This window comes from Cryptomeria japonica, chromosome 4 (genome assembly GCF_030272615.1).
Source record: "Cryptomeria japonica chromosome 4, Sugi_1.0, whole genome shotgun sequence".
Taxonomy (NCBI): Eukaryota; Viridiplantae; Streptophyta; class Pinopsida; order Cupressales; family Cupressaceae; genus Cryptomeria; species Cryptomeria japonica.
Genome location: NC_081408.1, coordinates 620624019 through 620651413, shown reverse-complemented (window position 1 = coordinate 620651413; position 27395 = coordinate 620624019). Strand labels below are relative to the sequence as shown.

The window sequence follows — 27395 nt, the reverse complement described above, 5'->3', positions numbered from 1 at the left end:
CTCTTATCAGAATTTAACATCGGTTGGGCTCTAAAGTCAAAAGTTTTCGGGTTCTATCGACGTTAATTATATTTAACTAAAAAGTTTTTTATTTAAGTTGTTATGACTTTTGTCAATAGAAAATACAGTTCAGTAAAAATAGATCAACATTTTGAAGTAGCATTAATAATTAGTAGATATATTTAGTTTTATAATAAGGTTGTAGGAATATGCGAAGGATTTTGGTTTTAAGTGAGAAAATGAAAATTTTGAAATTTACAAGGATTTTGTTGTGCTTTTAGGATTGGATGGGCTCCCATTTTCCACAAAAGATAATTTTCTATTGGACATGGGTCTATCATTATCTCCTAATCAAACCCTTTTGGAGATTTTGGGATGTGTTGTTAACCCCCTTCCAAAGTCTTATATGTGAGGTCATCTTTCCAATAAGTCAATGGCTAAGAAGGATCTTCAATAGGTGAATTCAATCAATCTTGGGCCGCTCTTGTCCAATCGCCTAGCAAAAGCGGTACATCTTGTCCTAAAAAAGACAAAATTGGTGCAATCATTACCATTGTTGCATCTCTAAGGACTCCATCTCTAGGAAAATCTCTATTGATGTCCTTGATGTGGTGACCTAGAAAGAAATAGCAAAAATGGAGATTTTCTTGGTAGGAAAAAATTTAGGTCAAAGACCCAACATAAACATCATTTAGACTTGGAGGATGAAAAAATGGAAGCCCAAAGGTTAGTTCGGCATATTAACCATGGCTAAACACTTTTTCTTATTCTTTTATTGCTACAACAACTTTGGAGAACTCCTTGGTTGGTGGTCTCTAACTTTTTGGTAAATATGGGTCAATCTAGATTATTCATTAAGAAATGGTTTTCTTGCTTTGATCCTGCAAAGGAAACATCAATATTGCTCTAATTTAGGTGCATCTTTTGGGTCTTCTCTTGGATTTGTGGGAAGAAGTACTCAAAAGAATCACTACCTCCTTCAATCAACTTGTTGTTATAGTTTTGGTCATTAAATCCTATTAGGAAATTAGTTTTTTCTTAGACATGTGTCTTTGTCTTTTTAGATTCTCCAACTCCCTTGACAATTTCTCTAAAGTCCAAATTCAATGTGCATGAACAAAGCTTGGTCTTCAAAAGATCTCCTTTTGTATTTTTTCCTATCACTCTCCTGAACATGTGGCAAAGGGTTATCCAACCAAGATCAAGGAAGTTACCTCCATTGTTAAATAAACTAAGAAGATTTCTCATGTGGCTTCCCAATCAACCTCCTATAATGTCTCAATAGAATATTTTACCAAATTATATATAATAAAATAAACTATAGTAAATCTAAAGTAGCATGTGATGCTCAAACCCTCATGAAGTTATTTTCCAACCTAAATTGAAACACCCATAAAAAATATCACAATTACCTAATCAATCTTACACCTAATGTTGATACCTTTTGCACAATAAGTTATAGGCCTTATTCTATTGATATGACTAATTATTTTTATATAAAAATATGATGCAACAATGGCAAAAGATGTAGTAGCAATAGAAACAACAAAATTAAAAACATACTTACAAACTTACATTCAATAAACTGTATAGAATTCACCCAAACTTCCATATCTCACAAAACTATTGGAATAGAACATTCCCAACTACTAAGATTGATGAAGAACAACAAAATGTAGCTACAACAACAACACAATAAAACAAACTAGAAATATACTTACAAACCCTCAATACACAACATAAAAATATTCAATATTCAATATTTTGCTCCAAACTTAAATATAATACCTATAATGCCTCTCACATGTGCACTTTGATAGTTTTATTTTAGATTGATATTCATATAGTTATACCTATATATTTTATTTGGGATTCTCCATTTCACCATTCTTTTTGTATTAACATCGCCATTTGGTGCAGCTTGTGAAATTTTATAGTAATACTACACTATGATGGATTATGTTGTTATCTTACCATTAATTATGCATGTGTACACTTGTGCAATTGCTTTCATGATTATAATGGTGTACCCATTTAGGGATTGTTTTCATGATTATACTTAGTCAGAGTTTTGGGAGCTTTCTCTAGTACTTGTTCCTCCTTCTCTTTTGTGTCTTCCTCTTCTTCTATATAGTTAGTTTCTTCTAATCTGCAGTCCCTAGATTATTGTGTATTTTGACTCCAAACTTCGTCTACTTTAACATTTGTGCTTTCAACCATCATCTTCAATCTCGAGTTGTAGCATCTATAGGCCTTGCTTCTAGTTCAATAACCAAGGAAGATCCCTTCATCACATCTTGAATCAAACTTTCCCAAGTCTCCTTCATTTTTTTCAATATAACATTTGCTTCCAAAGATTTTAAAAGATTTGACAATAGCATATCTTTAATACCATAGTTCATAAGGGGTTTTAGAGTTGTTGACCCTCAGTTGCACTCTATAAGAATATAGACTAAAGTATGAATTGCTTCTTTCCAATATGCATTAAGCAAATTAGCATCACTTAACATTGTCCTTGCCATCTCTTGAATTGCTTTATTCTTTCTTTCCATTACACCATTTTGCTAACAGGTCTTAGGAGCAAACAAATGTCTCATAATCTCATGGTCCTCATAATACTTCTCAAACTCATTTGAAGTGAATTCACCACCTGTATTAAATCTCTAAAAACTAATCTTAGAATCTACTTCATTCTCAACCATAGATATGAGAGATTTAAGCTTATCTAGCACTTATGATTTGTCTCTAAAAATGTAACCTATGTCATTCTAGAATAATCATCATTAAGCAACATAAAATACCTTTCACCATTGAGTCCTTGTGTCCTTGTTGGTCTGCATAAGTCAATGTGTATCAGCTCCAAGGGTTTTGTAAAAGAATACTCCTTGTTCTTGAATCTTTTCCTAGTCTACTTTCCCATTTGACATTCTTTGCATAAGGTGCTTGTAGGCTTGATGGTCCTTGGCATATCTTTTGTTGCATGTGTAGAGTTGATCTTCACCATGTTGGCAAAGTTGATGTGACCCATCCTTTTGTGTCATAACCAACATTCACTAATTTGAGTCATCACACAACTTCTTCCCTTAAATTATTTTAGATGATAGACATTCCCATCAATCTATGTTCCTTCTGCAACCAATCTTCTTGAATTACCTTTCCAAATTTTACAACCTTTGTCATGAAATGTGATATTACATCCCTTGTTGCACATCTGACTAACATTGAGAAGATTATGTTTCAAGCCTTTAATATAGATAGCATCCTCTGTCTTGTTCTTTTTATCAATTGATATTGTTCTTTTTCCATAGATTTGGGCAGACCCTTCATCACCAAACTTAATTGAACCACCATTTCACTTTTTAAGATTGATAAATTTCCCTTTCTCACTAGTCATATGATGAGAGAACCCGCTATCAATCACAAAAGCATTTGCTTCTTCTTTTGCATTGAAGGCAGTCCACACAATCATTGATTTTTCACAATCTTTGTCAATCTGCAAGGTACCAGACTTTTACACTTTGCAACATCACTTTTTGTCACCAACTTTCAAGGCTACGAAAAGTGTTCATTTGAATCATCAAGATCCATCTTCTGAAGAACAGTTGCTTCCTTGGAATTAAGACTTCTCTTGAACCTCTCTCTTTTATTGCTATCCATTGATTCTCTAAAGGTACGTCTAGATGCAAAATGACCAATTCTTCCACAATTGAAACATGTGAAATAGATTACCTTTGTACTTGTTGATTCCTTTCTTCAATCTTCTTACAAAGTTTTATGATCTACTTCATCAAAGTCATCATCCTAATTAGCAACACCATCTTCTACCTTCTTACTAGCCTTCAATGTTGCTTTCCTTTTAGGAGCATCTTTACCAAACTCTCTCATCTCAAAAGCAATCAGAGCACCATATAGTTGATCCATTAAGTATATATCCAGATCCTTACTTTCCTCAATAGAAAATACCTTATGACAATGAGATTTAGGAAGAGATCAAAGTACCTTATTCACAACTTCATCTTCTTTCAATTCAGCATCAATAGCTCTGATGCTAGTTACTACTTCATCAACTGAGAGCATACAGCTAGCAATGTCTTCATTCTCAGACATCTTCAAATCCTACAACTTGCACATAAAATTATGCAACCTAAATTGGTTTACCTTATAATCTCCTTCATAAATGCTATTAAGTTTTTCCCACATCTCTTTAGTAGTACCACAGTGCATCATCTTCACAAGTTCTAAATCTACTAATCGACCTCATGATTCATTCCTTACTTTGTCATTGTTTTCATATGACCAAATCTCAACTGCTTATGTTGGAGTGGGAGGAGGTGTATAACCATCCATGACTAAGTTCCAAACTCCAAACCCTAAAGAGGACAAATATCCTTCCATTCTTTCCAAAATGTGTGGTTCATTCCATGTCTTGTGAGATCCATCTTGTGCCATCCTGGACCTTTCCTTAAGCGATTAAGCTTCCTTAGAGAAACTTGGCTCTAATATAGATTGTTAAACACACCCCAAAACTGAGAATGGGGGTGAATCAATCTTGAACAAAACTTAAACTTTTAGCACAATTCAAGTTTCAAACCTTAATATAATTAGCAACAAAGAAAGATAAAACAATTAACACCAATGCAAAGGAGAACACCGGATTTACATGAAAAACCCAAGAAGGGAAAAACCACAGTGAGAGCCATCTCACAATGTAAATGAACAAAATTAGAAATTTGTTTTAAGGCTCACTACCTAAGGAAGCACATTGCTCATTTAATGGACTTGTTGTTGAAGTTCAATACCTTAGGGCAAGATACAAAATATAAAGACATGCTAAAGAGATTCACTATCTCAGAGCAGGATACATGAATATTTGAATGATAATGAATGATCCTTCAGCATCACTGCATCTAGCAATCTCCTTAGAATGTAGTTGCCTTGACATATTAACTTAAGCAACCATTTGGCAATTAAGCTCAAAACTTCCACCACACACCTCTGCTACTTGAATTTCACATCTTTCACAATCCACACAAGTCCACACCACTTGCAATTGATTTGATCTTCTATATACCATCCACATCATCTCAAAAACTCCAATTAGGCTGGTCAAAATAGGGGATAAGCAATAATCCCAACAAGTGGACCCAAAAACATAATTGCAATGAACGCAGTCCAATCCAGGAAATAGAGACAACCTCAAACATCTCAATACATCATTCAATGTGGCCCCAAACATAAACCACATTGGCGCACATCCTCCAAAGTTAGCAATAAGGTAACATGTAGATGAAACGTGTAGCACATAACCAGTCGGCCCAAACATAACTTCCAAATGAATTTACTCAATGTGGATCACCATGAGACATAACAGGGCCCAAAAATAACTCATCACAACCTCCAATGTTAGCGCAAACCCCAAGATGCATAGAGCAAGCAAGAGAATAGACCTAGTCATCCAAAAAAATACAAAACACCCTAAATACCAACATCAAACAATATGTGACACCAAAAAGATATACCAGTGTCATGCAGACCACATAGATGCATTCCTTAAACATCCAACAACATTCCCAAATACTCATTCCATACTATCATTCCAAAACAAGTTGGCACAACCAATTTGATACAGAGTTCTTCAATTACAAATGCTCAGACAACACAATTATGAGATAAAAGAATGTCAAACATATTTGTAGAACACTTCATCATCTAAAATCTAAATCGAGACACTGGACAAACATTATAAGCATGTCCACCAAGTTGCAACAGCAACATCAATGCAGAGAAATGGCGAACATTTTTTGGACTAGTCTTGACAAACAAGCATCTTGCCAACCTACTCTATTTACCAACACCTACTACAACACCAAGGACCTGAAAAGATATGAGTATAATGTCCAAAAAGTATACAAGTTAAACACAAAACTGAATGACCATATCATCCAACGTCCACAAAGTATACAAGTTAAACCCAAAACTACAAAACCATATCATCAAACGCGGAGGAGCGTGAATCATCATTCCCCCACAATCTTCAAAACAATTTCTAGAGACCAAAACAACTTTGTAGCATCATTTGCTCACTCATAAGCAATATTAGAGATAAAATATCATCGCGATAACAACTCTACTAACAAGTAACAAGTCATGAGCCTCTCATCACCATCACTGCTCTCAACATATCATCATTATTTGCACCATCATAATGACTTCACAACATACTGAGTTTAGACATTAACACCAAATAAAAGTGGGTGTCCAACCATGACAACACATCCAACAATGTTCATCATATCTTTACACAATTGCACGTGAAATCAACGACAACACAACACTGATGGTTGACATCAATGACAACAATCTCCAACAAAGCCTATATGTGGAGCCATATTCCATGAAAAATTCCTTCACAAATTCACAACTCGCTCTCCAATAAAAAATTGTAAAATAAAAACTACCTCTCTTTTCAAAAACTTACCCAAAAGAGGTATTTGTCTTTCTTCTCATTATGCCATAAACAAACAAGTTCAAACTATCTCACATGACTTCACACCATCACCGTGCACCCCAAACGCTTACAAAATGTCTATAACAATTTTTGCTTAACACATCTACCAATATACATGTATATATCAAGAAAATTAGTTATATCATAAACACTAGTTATATCAAAAGAGTTAGGGTCTTCTTGGACTACTCTTTCAATGTAACTCCACAAGTAACTTCAATAATATTTGTAGACGCCTAAATTTGGCTAATTAATTTAATCAAATTTAAATCTTATTATTCTAATTAATTAACCCAATTAATTAATTCCCCCAAACCTATTCTTCTAATTAATTAATCCAATTAATTAATTCCCCCAATTCTATCCTCCTAATTAATTAATTATCCTTGTTGTCCATCATTTTGATTAATTACTTTAATTAATTAAATATCCCCGTTCCAAGCCCATGGATTAATTAATTAATTTGGTTCAAATTCCTATTTGAGCACATTGCTCTTAACTTTTCTCCCTAACCTCCTTCCAATCCTATCCTAACCAACCCTATCCTTTCAACCCACTTCCCTAGCCTAGTCAACCCTCCAACCAACCGTATCCTATCCCTTCTAACCTCCTCCCCTCTCACACGTGTGCACATTCTAACTAATTTTCCTATTTATTAGGAAGATATTCCTTTATTTGGGTGGTTATTCCCCAAATAGACATGTGTCCCTCCTTTGGGACACTTGTCTTTTCCCTTTGAGCCACTTGTCCTCTTTGAAGATAAGTGTGGAATCTTCTTCCGCTTGGCTCTCTTTGGCATGCCACGTGTCTTCTTTGAGGACAAGTGTTGCATTTTGGGATCCCCTCTCCTTGCTCTCATCTCCTATTTAATCCCCCTCATTTTAGACCAAATAGGGGACCTTTTCTTAATCATACCGTCACTCTGCTAGAATTATCACTCAACCCATCCTTTATCATTTTCATCCATCAATCCATTATCATTTGCATCTACATCATGGAACAATATCAAACATCTGAAACTACGTCATGAGCACACATCCAATTGCGCAATAATCAAATTAAATCAGGAATTATGGTTTGCCTTTGTTTATCATTTTGTTCTCCGTTTTAGTTTTACCATTCCAATCTTGAGGTGTATGGTGTATTGTGTTTGTTCAGTTAGTTAGCTTTCTTTTTAGCCCTTAGTTTAGCACACACATTTTTCATCACACAATATTATTAACATAATTATCTATACTACACTTTCCTGTAAACTTTTAATGTCTTTACTTTAAAAAATAGTGTTATGGTCTACTGGTCTTTACTCTTAAGACTAAAAAAAACTGCTAATTTATAGTTAGAGGTTGAGAACTTTATAGTCCTTTAGTTCTAATTGGATCGTTTTACCTTTTGATATGGTAATGCACACAGTGTCCTTGCCTTTGTCTATAATATTGTTATTTAATATTGTGTTCTTAATCATGATAATTAAAATAAAATAATATTTAATTATTTTCTTAGATCCGTCCTAATTTATTGCCAATTACATTGTTTCCAAAATCAAAGAATGACGATTTCCTTCCCACCAAGTGACTAGATGACTAGAAGTTTATGAAATGCAAAAGAAATGTGTTTAATTGTTGAATTGGTTTGCATTGCTCTATGTTTCCTTGCTTTAGTTTTTGATCGAGTGATGCTAAGAATGATGACATCTACTGTAAAATACCTCTCTTATGATATCTTTTAGTGCATTACTATGTCGTGATGTCCCATTTTATCTTTCTATGTTTCCCACCTTGAGGGTGTTGTCTTACAATGGAAATAATTTGCATTACCTCTTGCTAATGACATACACCTAGAAGAAAAAACTTCTCAAAGAAGAAAAAGCTCTAATACCAACATAATTTGTAATTATTAAAAAATTTAAATGAACAATTCTTAAACATATTCTAAATTACCTACAAGTGGCATCGACTCTATTCAATTGTTGTTCTAGAAACATGCTTGCAAAAGAGTAGTTACCATGTTGTGTTGGTAAGCAATATGCAAGATTAAACCCAAAAAAAAACAAAAAAGCAAGAGAAATGAAATTGCAACTTGGCATATCCCAAAAAAATAAAAGGTGGGAAAGAACAAATTTGTTCTGCCTGCACTAATCGGATTCCAGCTTCTAACACACTTTCCCAATAATCCCACAATCACAGGTGGGTTTTACATATCCAATTACATGTATTTATCCTAGCAAACAAAAAACCAGGCCGTCAACAGCTCATCTCGCGCAAGAGACTCGGTAAACGAGGTAGGGGACAGCTTGGCTTCTATCTAGCCAATTAGAGGCCCTCTTTTGCAATATCTTCAAAAAATTGACATTGTAAGAACTATGACGTGCAATTTGTCACATACTGATGAGGCTCACAAGAATGAGGCACTAAGATGTCCTGTCAGACACCTAGGCCATTGTTAGCTTCCTTTGTAATCAGCATAAAGTCGCATAAGTCAAAATAACAAATTTGTCAAGGGCCAAATTAATCTAAATTTACTATGTTGACCTGCCAAACCTACGATGGGTTTTCTAGGGATCTAGATATTCCCCAAATCCTTTTCCTTGGTTGTTACCTTCTTTCAATAACTGTTACTAATTCATCCTTTTTATCTCAGTTTTCGGTGTAATTTGTTCATGTTTAGTGTGCTTGAATTAGTTTATGTGAAAGTGAATGATTGAATGGACCCATTTCAGATAACTTCTCTCCACTAAAAAACGATTTTCGTTTGTTCACATGTCTTGGGTGCCAGTAAAATAGAAGTCACGACAAGGTAAAGAGGGAGTAAAGTGATCCCTATGGCATTTTAATACAAAAATTTCTCGGATGTGCATTATACCCAAGCAAATCATGCTTCAAATTCCAGTTAATAAAACTCATTGCAATTCACTCGGAAGTGAACCAAACATCAGAAGATCAAAAAGTTCATCACTCGGTTTGACCAAGCTATTTATTCTTCATCTATCAAACTTGGAGTTAGCGAAAGGCCCTAGTTAAGACACACCATCGAACCCATAGTAGGGGAAAGACTATCTAACCAAAAAAAATGGCTCACCTACCATTGATGGATCAAGGAACTAAAGAATAATAAATATTAAACCTTTCACAAAAAGTCATTTTAAATGGAGGAAATCATCAGAAAGCAAAGAAGACAACCATGGCAATTTTTGTAATTGAGGAATCATAGAGCTAGTTACAGAGTGCTCTTGTATTTTAATATTCTAGTTCTAGATGGTTCTTCATTTTAAATATTTGTGTATTCTATAGAATTCTTCTTAATAATTTGTATGCTATATGCTGCAATTATCAGAGTACAGTTTGAAAATAAGCACGTATCTTGAACATTGCAATAAAATGTTCCTGAGGTGTTTGCGAGCCTTAAAGGATTTGGAATTTGGCTGACAGCAACATTGGGAAGTGTTTAAAGTTTTAAACATTTACTCCCATCACTTCTGAACAGCCAATTCACTTCTGGAGATTCTCTTTCAGAAGCTCAAACAACAAAAAATTGCTGCGTATCAGGTAATACAAATCGGGTTGGATTTGTAAAAGAATAAATAATTAAATTAAAGGAGTAGGTGAAAACATTCCTTTTGAATAGAAATTGAAATGAAAGTCAAACTGGACAAATGCACAAGCGTGTGGGCAAATAAAATTAACTATTTCATCATTGGGCATGCCTCCATTTGTTTCTAATATAATCATGTCAAAGAAAATATTGACGCATCCTAACAAAACTAATGGAAGAGCAAAACGAAAAAAATGTTCTACCCAAAACTTAATTCAACAATAAACAAAATGTTAACATGCAATTTCTTCCATCAATATTGATGAAAATTCAAAAACCTTGAATACAACAAAAGTACCCTGATCAAAACATTGAACTTTCTGTTAATCAATCAGAAATTGAACTTTCATAAGTCTACTAAGAATTGCCTCCATTACAATCTCATGGAAGTCATGAAACAAGTAGAGCCCAAAATCTGGGCCTGCTTGAGATGATACACCCAATTTAGCTTCCATTGTGCGTGCTCGCCACTGTCCAAATTTGTGACTTAACCGGAGACTTTGAACGAAATATCAATCTCCATGAACATAACCTGAGAACAAACCATCATGCTCTAGAATAAATTGCGCTATGCTCTAAATTTAATTGCCTTTTACTTTGATAGTATTCATCCTGTGTTTCTTTTTTGACGAATTTGTACCAAGGAAGAAAAGAAGGGCGCCAAAGAGTGCTAAATTCTGCAGAACACAAGTTGAAAATACATTTAAAATGGAAAAAGTGAGAACACAATGCAAATCCATTTTATACTCTATATATACAAGAAAAACAAATAAAGAATAAAATTAGAATCTACAGCAGTAAACTAAATTTAGAACCTTTTCTTGAACCCCTGAAACTACAATGGTCAATAAAACGTTTCTTCTAATCATAAGGTTGTGTACACCGTAAACAGCATAAGAAACAAGTTCGTGTGGTTCATATAACTAAAGAACATACTTCACGCAGAGTTCTTCAGACTTATGACGACCATGAAATACCAGTTTTAAGCACTATATACGAAATAGGACTTCAAACTAGATAATAAACATTAATGCTTCTATACAATAAAGGAACATTATTAATGGCAAATTGTCTCCTAACTTGAGTAGTCACAACATAGTTTACATTTCCACTTTCGACTTGGCATAGGTATATAGAATTTTCAGTTTATAATTGACACTTTAATAGCATTAATTCTTGAGACAATAATCTTTAAATTAAAATAAATCATCACATAAGACTCACTTTGAAATTCTTCCATGACTTTCTATGGTCCAAACGTCAGTTATTCAAGAATTTTAACAGCTTACCCATAAAATCTGCACTGGACCATTCAAATTTCTTACTGTCGTCCGGCCATGACTTCAAAAACTAAAAGTATCTTCTGCCAGACTGGCAGCTAGGCATTTTTCACAATCTGTGCAGATCACTAAATACATGTTTCTCTCACATTTATGAAAATAGAATATTTTTTATTTCCAGACTGCGTGTCTTCAAAGTTCATTGTAGGAACTCAATTCATTCAACCAGATATAAAGGGTAAATTATCAATTCAGCTTTAGCAGAATACTAATTTAAAACCAGTTACCATATCTGTGTTGAAAAAAATAAAGTTCTAGAAGTGGATGAATGCCATTTCAAGGTGCTTGAGGGAAACAGTTGACCTAAAATATACAAAATCTGAATAGAGATGAAAGTTTGGGCTTAAGCTAAGTTACCAGTCCTGGTGCTGGTTCAGGTTTGGGCTCGAGGGTTTGGTCAAAATTATTTTGGGGGTTGGGTTTGTTTTGGGTTCATCCATACAAAAACATATAAAAATCAGAAATATATACATATTTGCAGCAGTAGTTAGGTTCAAAATACAACAGACATAGCATCATATATTATATATTATATAATAAACAAAACCACTATAAAAATAAAAATGAATATTACAATGTCAATTAGTAAAACTCAAATGTCATGATAGATATTAACATTATAAAATAATAATGTGAGGTGTCAACAATCAACTATCATTGACCAAAAATCATGATATGGTTCTTCAAAAATATCATCATCACCATCCATATTAGATGATGTAGGCACTACTAAATTAGAAAAACCACAAACAATTCCACTGGCACTGGCACTAGCCCTAGCATCTCATGCTCGCTAGTTGGCTGATCTTCAACATCAAGTGTAGCAAAGTGGGAAGTGGAAGCATCCAATTCAATATGCTCGGGCTCAATATCCCACTTTCTTGTAGCCACTTTGTTTATGTGTAAAGAGTCACAATTTTGAATGCACATACACCAAGTCTTTGCCTTTTTTGAGTGTAGTTGATAGCACTTTACTGAGTGGATGGAGTATGTGCTCTGATCCATCTCAAGTGTAGATGAACTAGCAACCTACTAAGACAAAATTAGAGTTAGGAGTTACAAAAAATTTTAGTTAAATTATAAAATTAAAATATAAATTAAACTCAAAATATAAAAGTTTTTTTTGTAAAACTTACTTGCAATAAAATTTTGATCACGAGAGGTTGTAGGTGTGTGAATGATTGGTGATTGAAGTGCCACCAACTATGAGCATTGACTTTATACTTGTCCCGAAAAAAGCATCAATACTAAAGTCGTTGGAGTGTACAAAATCCATGAACTCAATTCTCACTGTATCTAGCATGTTAGGATCAATGAAAACTTTGCACAGCATTTCCTTGTACCTGTTGTGACCTTTTCACACATTGCCCCATTGCTAACGGGTACCCCCTCTTCTCCTGCTTTCTATGTTGTTAGGTTAGGGTTTTGGCTGCTTAGTGGGCAATTTTGTGTTTCCCGTGCCCAAGTCTCGGAGTTTTGATCATGCCTAGTGCCGTCTAGGGTTTTTGAAGTTATAGGATCAAGTTGCAAACGTTGATATTTTAATGATCCTAAATTTTGTCTAAGTGTTAACCTTTTGAGCGTTAACGAGTTTTTAAACACGCACATCAGTGATTTTAAAGTGCCAGGGTATTCCTAGACCTTTTGGAGTTGTTTTCTCGCTCCTAAGGTATTATTTAAGTTGATTTCGCACTTTATTCCAATATTTTCCTAGCGTTTCGCTTAATATTTTGGAAAATTTGCCTAAATCCAGTCTAAATTTAAAGTTTCTAAGCGATTTTGAGTGGTTAAAATACCAAATTCCTAAGGGAAATCCATATTCCAAGGGTTAGAAGGTCAAATTTTATGCTAGACGTGCTTTTCCCCTCATATTCCAGACTACCCAACCCATTCCCCCACTCAAAATCCACACTACACATGGGTTTCCCCTGAAATCCATACTTGCTATTATTTTCCACCATTGTTTATCCATACCTGGGTCGTTTTTCCCCTGGAAGTGCTAAAATTTGGATAACTGTCAGGATTTATCCAAACTGCCATCAATTTTCCACCAGGAGTGCGGACTGGAGTGCAGACTATAGTGCGAACAACGTTGAGGATGATTCCATGCCTGGGTCGGTTTTCCACTAAGATGTTTTGTGACAAGTTAGTGCAGATTTTTGTCCGGATTTTCATCCAAACCCAAGTCGACTTTCCACTCAGAGCATTTTGAAGAGTTTTAAGTCTGGATTTTCATCCAGACAGAGGTTGATTTTCCACCAGGGAGTAATTTTTGCAAGTAAAGTGAGTTTGGAGTGTGGATTTTCAATCCAGACTGCCATCGATTTTCCCCTGGAGTGTTTTTGTGCGCATTTTGATGAATTTGAGCATGGATTTTTATCCAAGCTAAGGTCGATTTTCCCTTGTGGGGAAATTTTTGAGACTTTAATGATTTTTAAAGGGATTTTTCAATCCCAACCCAAGTCGATTTTCCTCTGGAAGCTTAATTTAGATTTAAATTGCAATATTTGAATAAGTAAGCCCCATTTTTAATTGCTTTAAAATAATTATTAATGATTATTTAAAATTTTAAAAGCAAAATTAAATAACTTGCAATAAACATTTAATATTTTAACCTTCTAGAAGCAAGTTAGTTTTTACCAAACAAGTATTTAAGCAAGTGTTTTATACCACATTGCTTGTGTGGTGAAAGTGAGAGGGTCACAGTTGTGTCTATTCTGGCTCCAAAACGAACCTTTCGTACAACGTGTTAGCGACAGGTTAGTCAATCTCAGCCGTTAATTACAAAATCGACAGTGTAAAACGCGCGACTAACACGCGTGTTAGTCAATCCGTACCGTTGTTTTGGAGCCAGAATAGATGCGTCCGTAAAAGCAAGTATAAGAGAGGAGCCTTAACATTATTTTATTATTAAATCTGCCAGGTGTCTCCATGAAAGGCGATTTTTCTCCAAGTTGGACGAATTTTAGCAAGGCGTTGAAGTGAAGTGTTGGGTTGAGGATTCTTTCTTCCATTTTTTCCAGCTTGCTGATCCATTCCCCTTGCTACCATTGAAGACCATTTCCAGATTTTCGATTTTCCAAGTTTGGTGATTTTTTTGCAAATTTGGCGATTTTTTTGCAAATTTTAGTGATTTTTGGTGAAAAGTGGCAATTTTGTGTTTGGAGACTTGGGCGATATTTTCCTCCATTTTTTGCTTGCAATTCTAGACCTCCATTGTTGCAGATCCAGGCAGCCATTGATGATATTTTCAGAATTTTAGTTTGGCGCCATAGGTGGGAAAATTTCGATTTTAGTTTGGGAGAAGTTTTGGTGCCACATTTTGGTGATTTTCATGCATTCTTGGTGGCTGCCATCATTTCCAGCTCGCCGATTCGCTCCAGATCTGAGGTTTGCTTTAGATTTGACCTCCATTAATGGCTGCCCATTAATTTTCAAACTTAAGTTTTTATTGCCCAGCCAATTCCAACCTAAGGCGATTTGCATTTGGAGGTATTTTATGGAGTTATTTGTGCATTTTCAGACCATCTTATCGCTGTTGCAGGTCTGAAAACTCCATTGTTAGGCGGTTGTCTTCAGAAATTTTCATTTCCAGCCACCTAACCATTTTGGCGATTTTGCTTGGAGCTAATTCGTTAGCCATTTTTCATCATTTTCAGGGATTTTCAACTACTTTGCAAGGTGCTGGTAAGTCTGAAGTAATAAATTTTCAGACTTGTCCTCATAAATTAATTTTTTACCAGCCACACTTACATTCCTAAATATGATTGTTTTCATCATTAAAACTGATTTTTATTGAGTTTATGCACATTTTAGAAGATTACAACATGTTTTAAAAGTCTGATTTTCAGGTTGTCTTCAGAATTGTTGACCTCCATTGTTGACTGCGGAAGGTGTCTTCAGACATACATTGTGTGAAAACACAACCTTTCACACCTTTCCTTAGTCATCGTTAATCTGGTATACTCCTTTGCATTTTAGCTTGCATATTTTCTAAGCATAAGGAGTTATCAATGAATTTTATGAAAGGTTTCCATGCTTTAGTGTTGTCACGTTTTGAACTTAATTGTTAAAATTTACCAAGTGTATGGATTATTTTTCTGACTCCATGCTCTAATTAGCTAAATCTTTAGTAAGTCAGGAATTTTATTAAGAGCATTATTTATTTTCCTAAGTCTAACTTCGAGCTTCGTACAGGTGCAATGTCAAAGTCTGGATATAAGGAAAGGAAAGAACTATTGAAGATGCTAGAGACTGGATTTTATCCAGAATTTAAGATTTCATCCAGATGGAAGGAGATCATAGATACAAACATGCATTTCCTAGACTTAGACCAAATGCAACGTCGGATGTTCGGAGTCGGAGATCAAGTTCCTTCCCCAGCATATGCGAACATTATGAAGAGTGGCATTTTCCATGTCGTTGGGTTTCCACAGTCCATACAGTGCAGTGAGTTTATCCTGGAGTGTGCACGATGTTACGATCCGCTCACAAGAATGATCAAAGCAAAATTAAATACACTCAAGGATAATTATTAATGGTACAGCCTATTGATGATATTGATGACTACCTAGCTAGGAGTGCTAAGGAGAAAGAGCCCATGAGAGCGGAGATTTTGTCGCACATAGCTAGAGATGAGACAGGAATGCAGATTGCGCAGATTGTCGTTCCTATTGCAGGTGTGACAGCGGACATTGCTACTCCTATGGATTTCCAGATCACTTCAGCTGCCCTTGGTCGTACATCCAGAAAGCAAGAATTTCAAGAGGTTGGTGAAAACCTCAAGGCAATCGATGCAAGGTTAGATAGAGAGATTGCGGAGAAAGAAAGGCACAGAGAAGAGAATATCAGACTTAGAGAGTATATTGCAGGGACAAGGCGTGAAGATCCCACCCTTATTTCCCCTATTGCAGTTGACCATGGAATGCATTCACACTGTGAGGCAGTGAGAGGTACACTCTCGAAGGTGGAAAAGTGGATTGAGAGCGCAAGAAAGCAGGCAGATGATTTCCTTACTCAGTTTGTCCATGCATATGATAGGACAACAGGGCTCGTATTCAGAATCCAATATTTGGAGGGAGTTTGGGAAGAATTCCAGCCTATTCAAGACAAGACTATTCCACGCCTCCAGGCTTTGAAGAAGATTCCTAATTCCACCTTAGTCAACGAGAGCATTGTGCACAGTGGAGACAGATACAATTTCCATGGCTGGTATTGTTCATTAGCCGTGAAGAAATCAACTTATGAGAGCGCCCAGTCGAGTTGTATGGAGATGGAAGGATTGATTCAGGACATTCAGATGAAGATCCTTGCCTCGATTGACGAATTATTGGGTGTTGATGTTAGTGATGCTAGTGGTTTACACTTAGCCGAATTAAAAGACAAGATGAAATTTATGTATTTTTGCCAGTTGGACTCTTTGAAGAAGAGTCAAATAGACGACTTGGTCTCTTTGTTGATTCATGTTCATAGTTCGCAGAAGCTCATGCCAAAATGGGAGAACACTTTAAATGCTTGCTCGGATTCACAAGACGTGATTGATTTACAACAAGATACCTTGCCTAGCATTTCCATGGAGGAGTTAGATTCAACATTGACTAGATTCTTGGAGTATGCTAGGAGAGAGAGAGAGATGCATGGAGGAATCTTCTAGGAAGATTCCCTATTTGATGACTAGGTATCTTTTCATTGGGCCATATGTTGGTGGCATCATTTTTTATGTAATTCTAGGGTTTTGTTGGCATGATCTCGGTCGTTGATCTTAGATCAATCTAGGCCATCCATTTTGTAAGAGAATTTATATATGCCTCCTTGTCTCTCATTTGTAAGAGAGTTTTTGTAGAATTGTTGGTATATGCTGCAGCTATTTGAATCATAATCATTGATCAATTGTTCGTGATTTTGCTCTTCAAGTGTTGTATTTGCATTCATGGTTCTCAATTCCTCCAAGTTAAATTAGAATTTAGATTAGAATTTATTTTCATGTATGTTAGATTAAGTGGAAGATTTGTTGAATTCATTTGTGTGGAATCCTCAGTCCATACCACTAGCCTCTTGCCGTTGGTAAGTGCGCCTTGTGTGGTCAACTGGAATTTAAGTAAGCTTAACTTCAACTATTACGCGTCCTTTGACAAGTATCAACTTGGATGGTGTCAACGTTTGATGGTGATAGCCTGAAAATCTTTAAGTATAGCTTAGACAATCGCACTAAGCTTGTGTCAATACCTGATTGTGAGACCTTGCCTAGTTCGTTTCCACTAGATCCATTCATCATTTCCTACATTCCCAAGCTTAGAATAGACTTCCTAAACCCTATTTCTTTTGCCCTTATTTTAGTAAGAAGTAAATCCAGAGTCATATTGATAAATCTTAAGTTGTCAGCACACCTATTCCGCATCATTCATGATAATCCAAGCATTTGCGTAAGTCCCTAAGTGAAACACAGCAATTCACATCAACCATTGAGTTACCCACTCGTCAAGACCTGACATGTAGAAACCTTGGAATCATTTTAGTTGATCTCATTCTTAGCATCTGAGGTGATTTTGTTCAAGAGAGGGTAAATTACCTTGGTATTTTATTCTGAAATGTTATGTGCATAAAAAACACATCAACAGTACCCTTGACCGACTTCAAAAACTCTATATGGGGCAATTCTTGTTGACATAGGAGCTCAACACCATAATATTTAGTACTCAATGCAAAGGCAAAAAGATACAGCAAAGTGGTCATTTTGTTCCATCTATATTCTATGATTTTGTGTAGTTGTTTGAAGAAAGTTTCTTCAAGATCTTTCTCTTTTGTATTTATGAATGGCTTTCATCTTTTCAACCATTGAGTCAATGACATCATATATCTCACCCAACAAGGTTTATCTATGTCAATATAACAGGTCATGCTCAATATGAGCTCAATGAAAGTGAGGAGATATTCAAAACGATCCCACCAAATGTCATCTAGGATTGTTTGCTTAACCTTTGCTACCCTTGTAGTGCTAGATTGCCTCCATATGGACCAATTTGGGTCGATCACCATGTTACAAAGTGCCTCACAAACCTTCACAAGTTGTCTCAACACAATTGAATTGGAGGCAAAATGAATCTCAACAACCTATTTGAAAATCAAAATTTAAAAAAAATAAAATTAAAATTAAAATTAAAAATTTTACTAAAGTGAAACATATTTAAACTACCTTCAACAACTCCAATTTCGAGAATGTTCTAAATATGCCTTGTGACATATGATGGTTGGTAATGAATGTTTGGATCTCTTCAACCTCAACATTCACCTATTTGATCCAATCAATTTTGGTGCCAATTTTTTGTAACATAAGGTTGAGAGAGTGGACAACACAGGGTGTTAGAAAAATGCATGAATAACGCTCATCAACCAATAACCCAACCGCTCTACAATTTTTGGCATTGTTTGTTATAACTTGCACAACATTTCAAAGGCCCGCTTCTTGAATGGCTTGACAAGGAATGTTAGCAATAAATGCACTATTCTTCACCTCCCTTCCCAATCCACTGCTCTCAAAAACATTCTCTTTCAAGGACATTGTGATAACATTGATCAATGGTCGATTTTTTGCATCTTTCCATCCATTGGAAACAATGGACACACCTGTTTTGACCCACAAAACCCTTTGGGGATTCAATGAATCCTCTACAAACTTCACCTCTTTTGCAATAGGGTGCTATGCACCTTCTCAAAACATGAACCCTTGTGCCCTTTTGGAACCTCATTAATTGTTTTCACCATTTGTTGTCAATAAACAACATTGATTGATCAACAATCTCTCGAGACTCATTTTGAAATGCCATTTCCAACAATCCCTTTGATCTCTTATGTGTAAAGGCTACGAGTTGTTTTTTAGGTGTGGACAAAATGGGTGGGTCTCTATAGGTTGAAGACTAGAAGGCAATGGAGGGGGCTTCATTCCTCGAGATCCTTTATTTAACAAAGGATGATTTGACTTAAAACTTGCTGCTTGATCTACTTCATCTTTCTCATTAATATATGTCATTACTTGTGATTCTAGAATGGGTTCACCATCTCGCCTAGGAAAGCTTTTATGCCTAGTCCAAAGGTGTTGCACAAATGGTCTTTCACTCCACTGTATGAGCTTGAATATGTAACATCACACCCACTATGAATCCAAACATAACCCCACCACCTAGAAGTTGTACCATTTCAACATATTTCCAAAGGGGAGAGTTTTGAGTCTTTTTTGAAGGAAGGTTGACTCACAAAGTTAGAACCAAATGCTATTGTAATACCTATGACAACAAGTTCAATAAAGAACACATTCAAAGAATCGAAACAAATGAAAACAATATATATACAAGTTAATTCATTTAAAAAATTAAGCATGTGTTATATATTCCTAAAGGAATGAAAACAAAACAAAAGTTCATTTGTTAAAAAAATGTAGTAAAAAAGAACCTACCTCTTTTGTAGAAATCTTCCTCTACAATCTCCTTGGCAACAAATGAACTCTTGCAAATGCATAGGAATAGCAAACCAACAAATTTGGAATGTTCACCAATATATCTTCAACTCTATTTGTGCAATGGCAAGCAAGAAAAAAAGTTTAGGAAGGATGAATAGTATATTTGTTTTTCATTCACAATATGAGAAATGAGTTGTTTTGTCTTTAAGATGTCTTCAATACCACATTTAGGGTTTGGGGGGTGAATTTTTCTTTTCTATCCAAATTAAAGTTAAAAAAAGTTTTTAAAAGGGCAAAATTCATTGCCTAGGCAAGGTACCCACCAAATTCATTGTGGGTATCCCTGAGTTCATCCCAAACACACCCACAAGTGATTAGCAGGACACTAAGCAGCCCTCACAAGAGACTAGACCAGGACTCGAATTGGGGGGATTTACCTAGCAGACCGATAACATAGAGCTTAAGCCACTCATGGAGGGCAACCATCAATATGCTATTAGATGCATGGAGAAAAGATTTCCCTAATTTGGGAGGTAGTGATGCTAACAATATAAAAGTTTTTTCTCAATAGACAAAGGAAAATCTGTTTATTGACTTGCTTTGAATGTTACAAAATTACTTCGTACAAACAATTCCTCCCCTTTAGGAGCACTTCAACATTGCCAAAGTGGAGAAGGTAAAATAATTCATGTTGAAAAGGGTTGTGTTGATGTGTTTTTTAGGCACACGCGAACACATAATAAAATACCCAAAAGTATCTTATCATCTCTTGAACAAAGTTTCTCAAATGCTGAAGATTAGCTTATCACTTGAGGAGACTCCAAGGTTCATGAATATAGGGTCACTATGTGTGGATAAGCTTTGTTGGTTGATGTGATTATGCTGGAATCACAAGGGAACTTACGTTTGAATGCCTAAATGCTCGATTTGCTAGAACTTAAACCCTATTTACTTGCTTGGAGGAATTTAAAAAAAAGAGCAAAAGAAATAGGGTTTGAGAAGTCTATGCTAAGACCTAGAATGTAAGAAGATGGACAAATGACTATATGGAATCCTACTAGGCAAGGTCTCACCATCAACTTGAACAATTTGACACAAGCTCAGTGCCATCTTCTAAGGGTATTTCAAAGATGTTCAAATCATTATCATCAAACATTGCTCACCATTCAAATTAATGCATATACAAAGGATGAATAACAATTTGAGGTTACATTCATATCATTCAAGTTGACCACACAAGGCACACTTACAATCAATAAGAGGCTAGTGGTATGGATTAAGCGGATTCCTCATGAATACATTCAACAAATTCTTCCATTCAATCTAATTTATTTATCATCTAACTTGAAAATCCAACAAGAAACCATGCACATTGTAAAGAAACAACACACTTCACCATAACTTCAATGAAAATGGAGTTCATTTACAACTTAGGCAACAATTTCTGCCTTCTCCTCCTACTCTACTCTAATTGCTATTCTATTCTTTCTATTCTCCTCTCTGTTCACTCTATTCACTATTCTACTCCCTATTAACTATTAACTATTAGCTATTAACCTTTACAAATGAAGAGCTTGAGCCTTTTATAGTGCTCTCAGTACAATTCAATGGCTCGAATCAATTTGAGATCAATGGCCGAGATTTTACAATGAAAACCCTAATTAGGGTTTGTTACAATAAACTCTCCTTAGCCAATGAGAAAATTACATTTAGTGACTGTGAACGAATAGATATTGAGGGTAGGTACATCAGAGTTTGTGCATTCATGGATAGGTCTGATTCATTGAATCTAGAAGCGCTAAAGTGGAACCTTTCTGATTGGTGGAGTAATGACTAGGATGCCACCTCAATCTTGCACTTTGTAGACTTGATTTGATTCATCATCATGAAGGGATGTTGACAGATATCTCTTGATACTCAACATTATCCAATTTGCTCAGTGTAATGATGATGATGAGAAGTAAACTTTGATTAACTCTTCTAAAACTATTTGCTTCTTCAATCATGTTTGATGCAGGTCTTGTGATGACTTTGGTTGATTCTTCCTTGATATACTTGATGAAAGGTGGACCTAGTTGAATGTAGCTTTTCAATATTCTAACTTTGATTCTTGGATTCTCAGAGGGAATTCAAGATTGTAAAACATTCCTCCATCATGTAGGTTATCTTTTCTTTATGTACCACGACCTCGAGTTAGTTGAATGATCTTTCTTTACAGTCTGTGATATCCTCATGCTTCAATGATGTGGTGAGAGCCTTCAAAGATCTTGAGATCTTCCCTTGCTTGATTTCCTTGTGTTTGTTGATGAAGTCTTTCGTTTGAATCTGCATAGTGGTTTAGGTCTTGCAATCCTCCCCCTCTCATTTCTTCAAGGTTTTGCTTTGCATCATCTTCTTTGCATATCTGTAAAACAAAGCAAGCATAGCATCAAATACATAACATATGATCTTCACACACATCCTATTTTAAATTGATCTCTCACTCTGATTTTATGTAATTTTTTTACTAAATCTGATTAAAAGAGGGGTGATATTAGTCAGTGAACTTGCTGTAGTTGCAGGGAGTTTGCTGTATAGGAGATGAATTATTTGCTTATATGATGAATCTGGGCTACTTAGTGGTGAAATTCGCTCCCCTTGATGACTGGATCTGCACCTTCAATGCCTAAATTTGCTTTAATGCTGACTGATTTTGCTGCTTCATTGACAAAATTCACTCATATGCTGATGAAATTCACTGACTTGCTGCTGACCTACTCAAATTCGCATTTGTCCTGCCTCAATTTCCCTATGATGCTGATAAATTCGCTACCTTGTTGGAGAAATTCGCTGTCTTGCTGGTCAAATTCGCTCAGTCTGCTCTGAAATCCACACTTGGAGAGAAGAATGTGTTTGAATTGATGGTTGAAATGAATATTTTGACCCTCCCTTTATAGGCGCGTAGGGTAAAGGTTATGTATTTTGGGGTGCAAGACCGACTTGATTTAGCAAAAACAAAATAACAAATTACCTTTCTCATGCTGGCCGACTTCACCTTCTTGCCTTCAAATTCGAATTTTGAATTGATCTTAGCGCCAAAATGCTTGAATTTGAGGAATTCGTTCAAGATAGGGGGCAAGGTACATGGTTTGACAAATTTCGCTCTTGACCTTGGACAAGGTACATGACTTGGGTAAATTTTGCTCCATTTAGTGGCCAAGGTACATAACTTCAAGGAATTTCGCTTTAAACATGAGGCAATGTACATGCCTTCAAGGAATTTTGCTCTACACATGAGGCAATGTACATGTCTTCAAGGAATTTCGCTCCAAATTGTTGGGATCCAAGAACACTGAGAGGGGGGGGTGAATCAGTGTTCTACCGGTATGAACAGTTTTTATCCTTTTATACCATGCATATATAAACCGGTAAACAAATAAACGTCTAACAAGAAGCAAATAAACCATCCACATAAATGAACACCATAACACACAGAATTTATATGTGGAAAACCTCAATGAGGAAAAACCACGGTGGAATTTGTGACCCACAATATCAGTTCACTGGCCATATGAAAAGATATTACATATAATAGGGGCCTGCACTTGTAGGAAGGCACACTGCCTAGAGCATGCTGCTCATCACTAAAGAGCCTCACTGACTACAAGCTTTCTGCTAAAGTAAATTACTGAAAATGAACTCAAGAATGCATCTGCTATGCCAAATAGAGTTTTAGTTCTGTCTCTGCTCTGTACCGGTTCATAAACTCTGAACTGATACCGGTATCTCTTCTCCTCCAAGAATGCTTTCCAAGCCATCTACAGATCATTGCATGATATAACACTTGCATACAAAATGATCTTCATACATATATTTCGCATCATACAATTATGCTATATTCTCCTATATCCACACATATCATCTCTCACCTCATTACAAAAATAACCTAGCAGACTAACCTATATACCTATTACAGATGATATGCCTTATGTCGGCTTACAATATATTTACAAAGATATTCAATGTCGGCCTTGACAATATTTACAAAATGATTTATTATGTAAATCCTCCTTGATGTCGCTTCCAACGAAGTATTGATGTCGGTGTCGGTGCCGGTGTAGCCCTGAATGCTCCAAAGCCGATATCTGTCGGTATATGCTTCCAAGTGCCGGTTTATGACTTCCATCTGATCTTGTTGCCATCAATGACAACAAAATGAATCCAATGAGTGTCAATTGCCAACACAAACATGAGGCAATGTACATGCCAATTTCGCTTCAAATCAGGAGCAATGTGCATAGCTTGGAAAATTCGCTTCAATTCATGAGCAACGTACATAGCTTTAAGAGGGGTTCGCTCAAATTTGTTTGTAATGTACACGACCTTAGGGAAAACTCACTCCAAACTTAGAGCAGTGTACATGTATTTAGGGAAAATTCACTCCAAACTTAGAGCAATGTACATGTATTTAGGAAAAATTCGCTCCAAACTTATAGCAGTGTACAGTCCCTAGGAAAGTTCGCTCCAATGGGAGGGCATTCTACATGACCTCATGGAATTTCGCTCCAACATGCAAGTGAGGTACATGACTAAAATTCGCTCCAAATGTGTGGTAAGGGACGGGCTTTTACTAATTTTACTCAAATTAAGGAGCAGGATACATTGCCTTTGTGGAAGAATTTACTCCAAAAACGATGCAAGGGACAAATTCAAGACAAACTCGCTCTAATCTCTTTCTTCTACCTCATTGACTTTAGGCTTAAGTTTTCAAACCTTTCCACATGAAAGTACCATTAATTTGACCCTTAAGAGTGCCTAGGGTGGAAATTCGCTTGGATTCTTGGGCAAGGGACAAGGTCTTAGCAAATTCGCTCCAAACTTGGAGCAAGGTACAGGGTTTAAGGCAAATTTCGCTCCAATGAGAGAGCAAGGTACATGACCTTAGGTAGACTCTTTATTCACCCTTTTTCATTTGCCTTTGTTTCATTAGCTCATCCTTCATGTCTTTCATCCACTCCAATATGAAACATGCCAAATTGACCTTTAAAAGGGGGCCTTATGAGAAATTTTGCTCTGACTTTGGTGTAAGGGGCGGGCATCAAAGCAAGTTTGCTTCAGACTTAGAGCAAGGATAGGACGTAAGAGGACACTATGCATTCAACCAAGGTTTGCTTAGAAATATGATCAGATAACACGAGAAACCTAGACATGATTCAAGGGGTTCTCGATCTACTTTCATGCTCACAACCGACTATCTTCACTCCACTCTAAGGAGACCAACCTGACTTGATGAACTCCCTAGCTACTTTAGAAACTATATCCCTTCAATACAAAGATTAATAGCAAAGACACTAACAACTAAGCTAAGCTGACCAACCTAGAAAGCAAGTGGGGGTCCCCATTTGCAATGGGGCGATTGCCCTTGCCAAGAGTGTGGACGACTCTTACAATTTAGATTGCAATAGTCTATTCTAGTTCTCTTTGATTTCTCTATCAATATTGTTTTTGTAATGTAACTATTGTATGCTCTAGGCCTTCAATTGGGGCAATTTTATTTTGCATGCCTAATGATGAAGTCCTAGTAATCTGATAATGGTATGCATTTAGTTGTTGTTCTAGGCTTATCTTGGTGGGTTGCATGTTTTTAAGTCTTTCTGAACTCTGCTCCCTTCCTACTCTTCAAAAAGGTTTCTCACTATAATCTTTTTGAGTTTAATATATAATATAACAAGAGGGGACCATAATCCCACACTTGAATGATCAAAAAAATATTTATAACAAATACTTAGCACTAGAAATAATGTTCCCTGCACACTATTGCAAAGTTCAAATTGGAGGAAATCCAACCACAATATCTTCTACATTTATCTTTTTCCTTCCATACCTAGGAGAAACCACTCAGATCCCTAACCAAGAAGCTGAATTATGCTAGCCCAATCTCTCTCAGTTGCACGATCCAGGTCCAAGGCAAACAAAATAAAAACTAAAACTAAAACCAGGCTTTGAAACTAGTAAGTTGATTCCTTAGGAATATGAGGTAAAAGGTTTCTTCCTACAATGGAGTTTAAATTAAGGGCACTTCTTTAATTGCATCAAACTATGAATATTTTCAATATTTGGGTTCCTCTCACAAAATTATGCAAGTTAAATAAAAAAGCACTTTATTTCAAGTTAGTACGCAAAATTTATGGCTTTCTAGAGATTGGTGAACAAAAAATGTCAAAAGGCACAGTTTCACCAGTACCAGTGGCAGTTTTGAAAACATTTGGGCTGTTTCAAAAGTGTCAGGCAGTCTCAAAACCATAAGGCAGTTTTACAAGTGTTGGGCAATTTCAAAACTGCCTCCTTGTAAAAAGAGACAATTTTACGTATGCTTGGAAAAATATCCCATGACATTCCAGTTTTCATTGTCTCTTCAACTTCTTCAATCTTTTCAACTTCCTATTGCTTTGTAAGGCTAAAATAAGCCCATTGTTCATGCTTGAGCATTTTGAGAGCATGTAGAAGGGATTTTCAGTAGCAAATTGCAAGTTTTCTAAGTTCCTAGGTGACTGTTGCAAGTTCAGTAACAAGGCAATGGCTTGCGATATACTATTGGGGCTGTACGAGCTGAAACCACAGTTGTTTCATGTCTGTATATAAAACCCAAGTCTTAGACCATTGTAATTGCCATTTGGAGTAGTTCTAAGTGAGATTGTACTCATATTTGCTGGAATGTTCACCTACAAGTGGGTTTCTCCAAGGCATTGGTATTACTCTTTGTGGTGATATGGTTCTTTTCGTTTGCCTTCAATTCTTGTTACATTTTTTGCTTAATTAAAATGAATCAACCATGTTCTTTAAGTTAATCTGCTTACTGATGACTAGTGTATATTATATCCATTCTAATTTACAAATCATATAGAGCAAGAGATCTTAAAGTAATTAAAACAACATATTTTCAACTATAAACAAATCATTATTAACATTAAATTATTCTTAGAAACAGAAAAATATTCCAAGAAACATTTAACCTGTAAATTTATGAAAAAAAAAAAAAAAATTAAACTAGAAACCGATAAAAAAAGCTTAGACTAGAACAAACATATTCAATCAATAATGCAACATTGTTTGAAGTTCGTAAATCAAAATCAGCATACCTTCAGAAATTGAACAAACTCTACAACATACTCAGGCCTCCGCATGTCATAATTATAGAAATCATGCACAATCGGTGTCACAGCTGCAAGTAAGATTAGCTGCCAAGGCCAATTCATATTATTAAAAAAGCATCAAATTCAACACAAATGTATGCCAGCAAAGAGATGTTCCCTCAATCTTGGTTTTCATAAGTATCTCTGATAAATAAATTATAAACTATAATAAGCATGTGCCATCTAGAGATATTTACTAGCACTTCAATTTCAATGATAAATGGATGTTTGAAGAACCATTTAGTTTTCCATATATAAACATCTGGCATGGATATGTATTCTAAAAGGTCAACTAAAATCAAATCAATGACCAAAGCAAACAAGAGAATAAGAGT

General features: G+C 35.7%; 1 protein-coding gene across 2 annotated transcripts in view; it reads right to left on the bottom strand.

Annotated features, from left to right (window-relative positions):
* Window positions 1–10282: 10282 nt before the first annotated feature.
* LOC131037698 (uncharacterized) overlaps window positions 10283–27395 on the bottom strand; it is a 93307-nt gene continuing 76194 nt past the window's right edge. Inside the window, exons 4-5 of one of the 2 annotated variants that reach the window (XM_057969883.1) lie at window positions 27007–27105; window positions 10283–10773 (exon numbers count right to left, since the gene is read on the bottom strand). In XM_057969883.1, the coding sequence (XP_057825866.1) occupies window positions 10678–10773; window positions 27007–27105 (195 nt within the window). In that variant the 3' untranslated portion in view covers window positions 10283–10677. Of the gene's footprint in view, window positions 10774–12018; window positions 12466–27006; window positions 27106–27395 lie in introns of those variants that run through there. The other variant, XM_057969882.1, reaches the window with a different exon arrangement.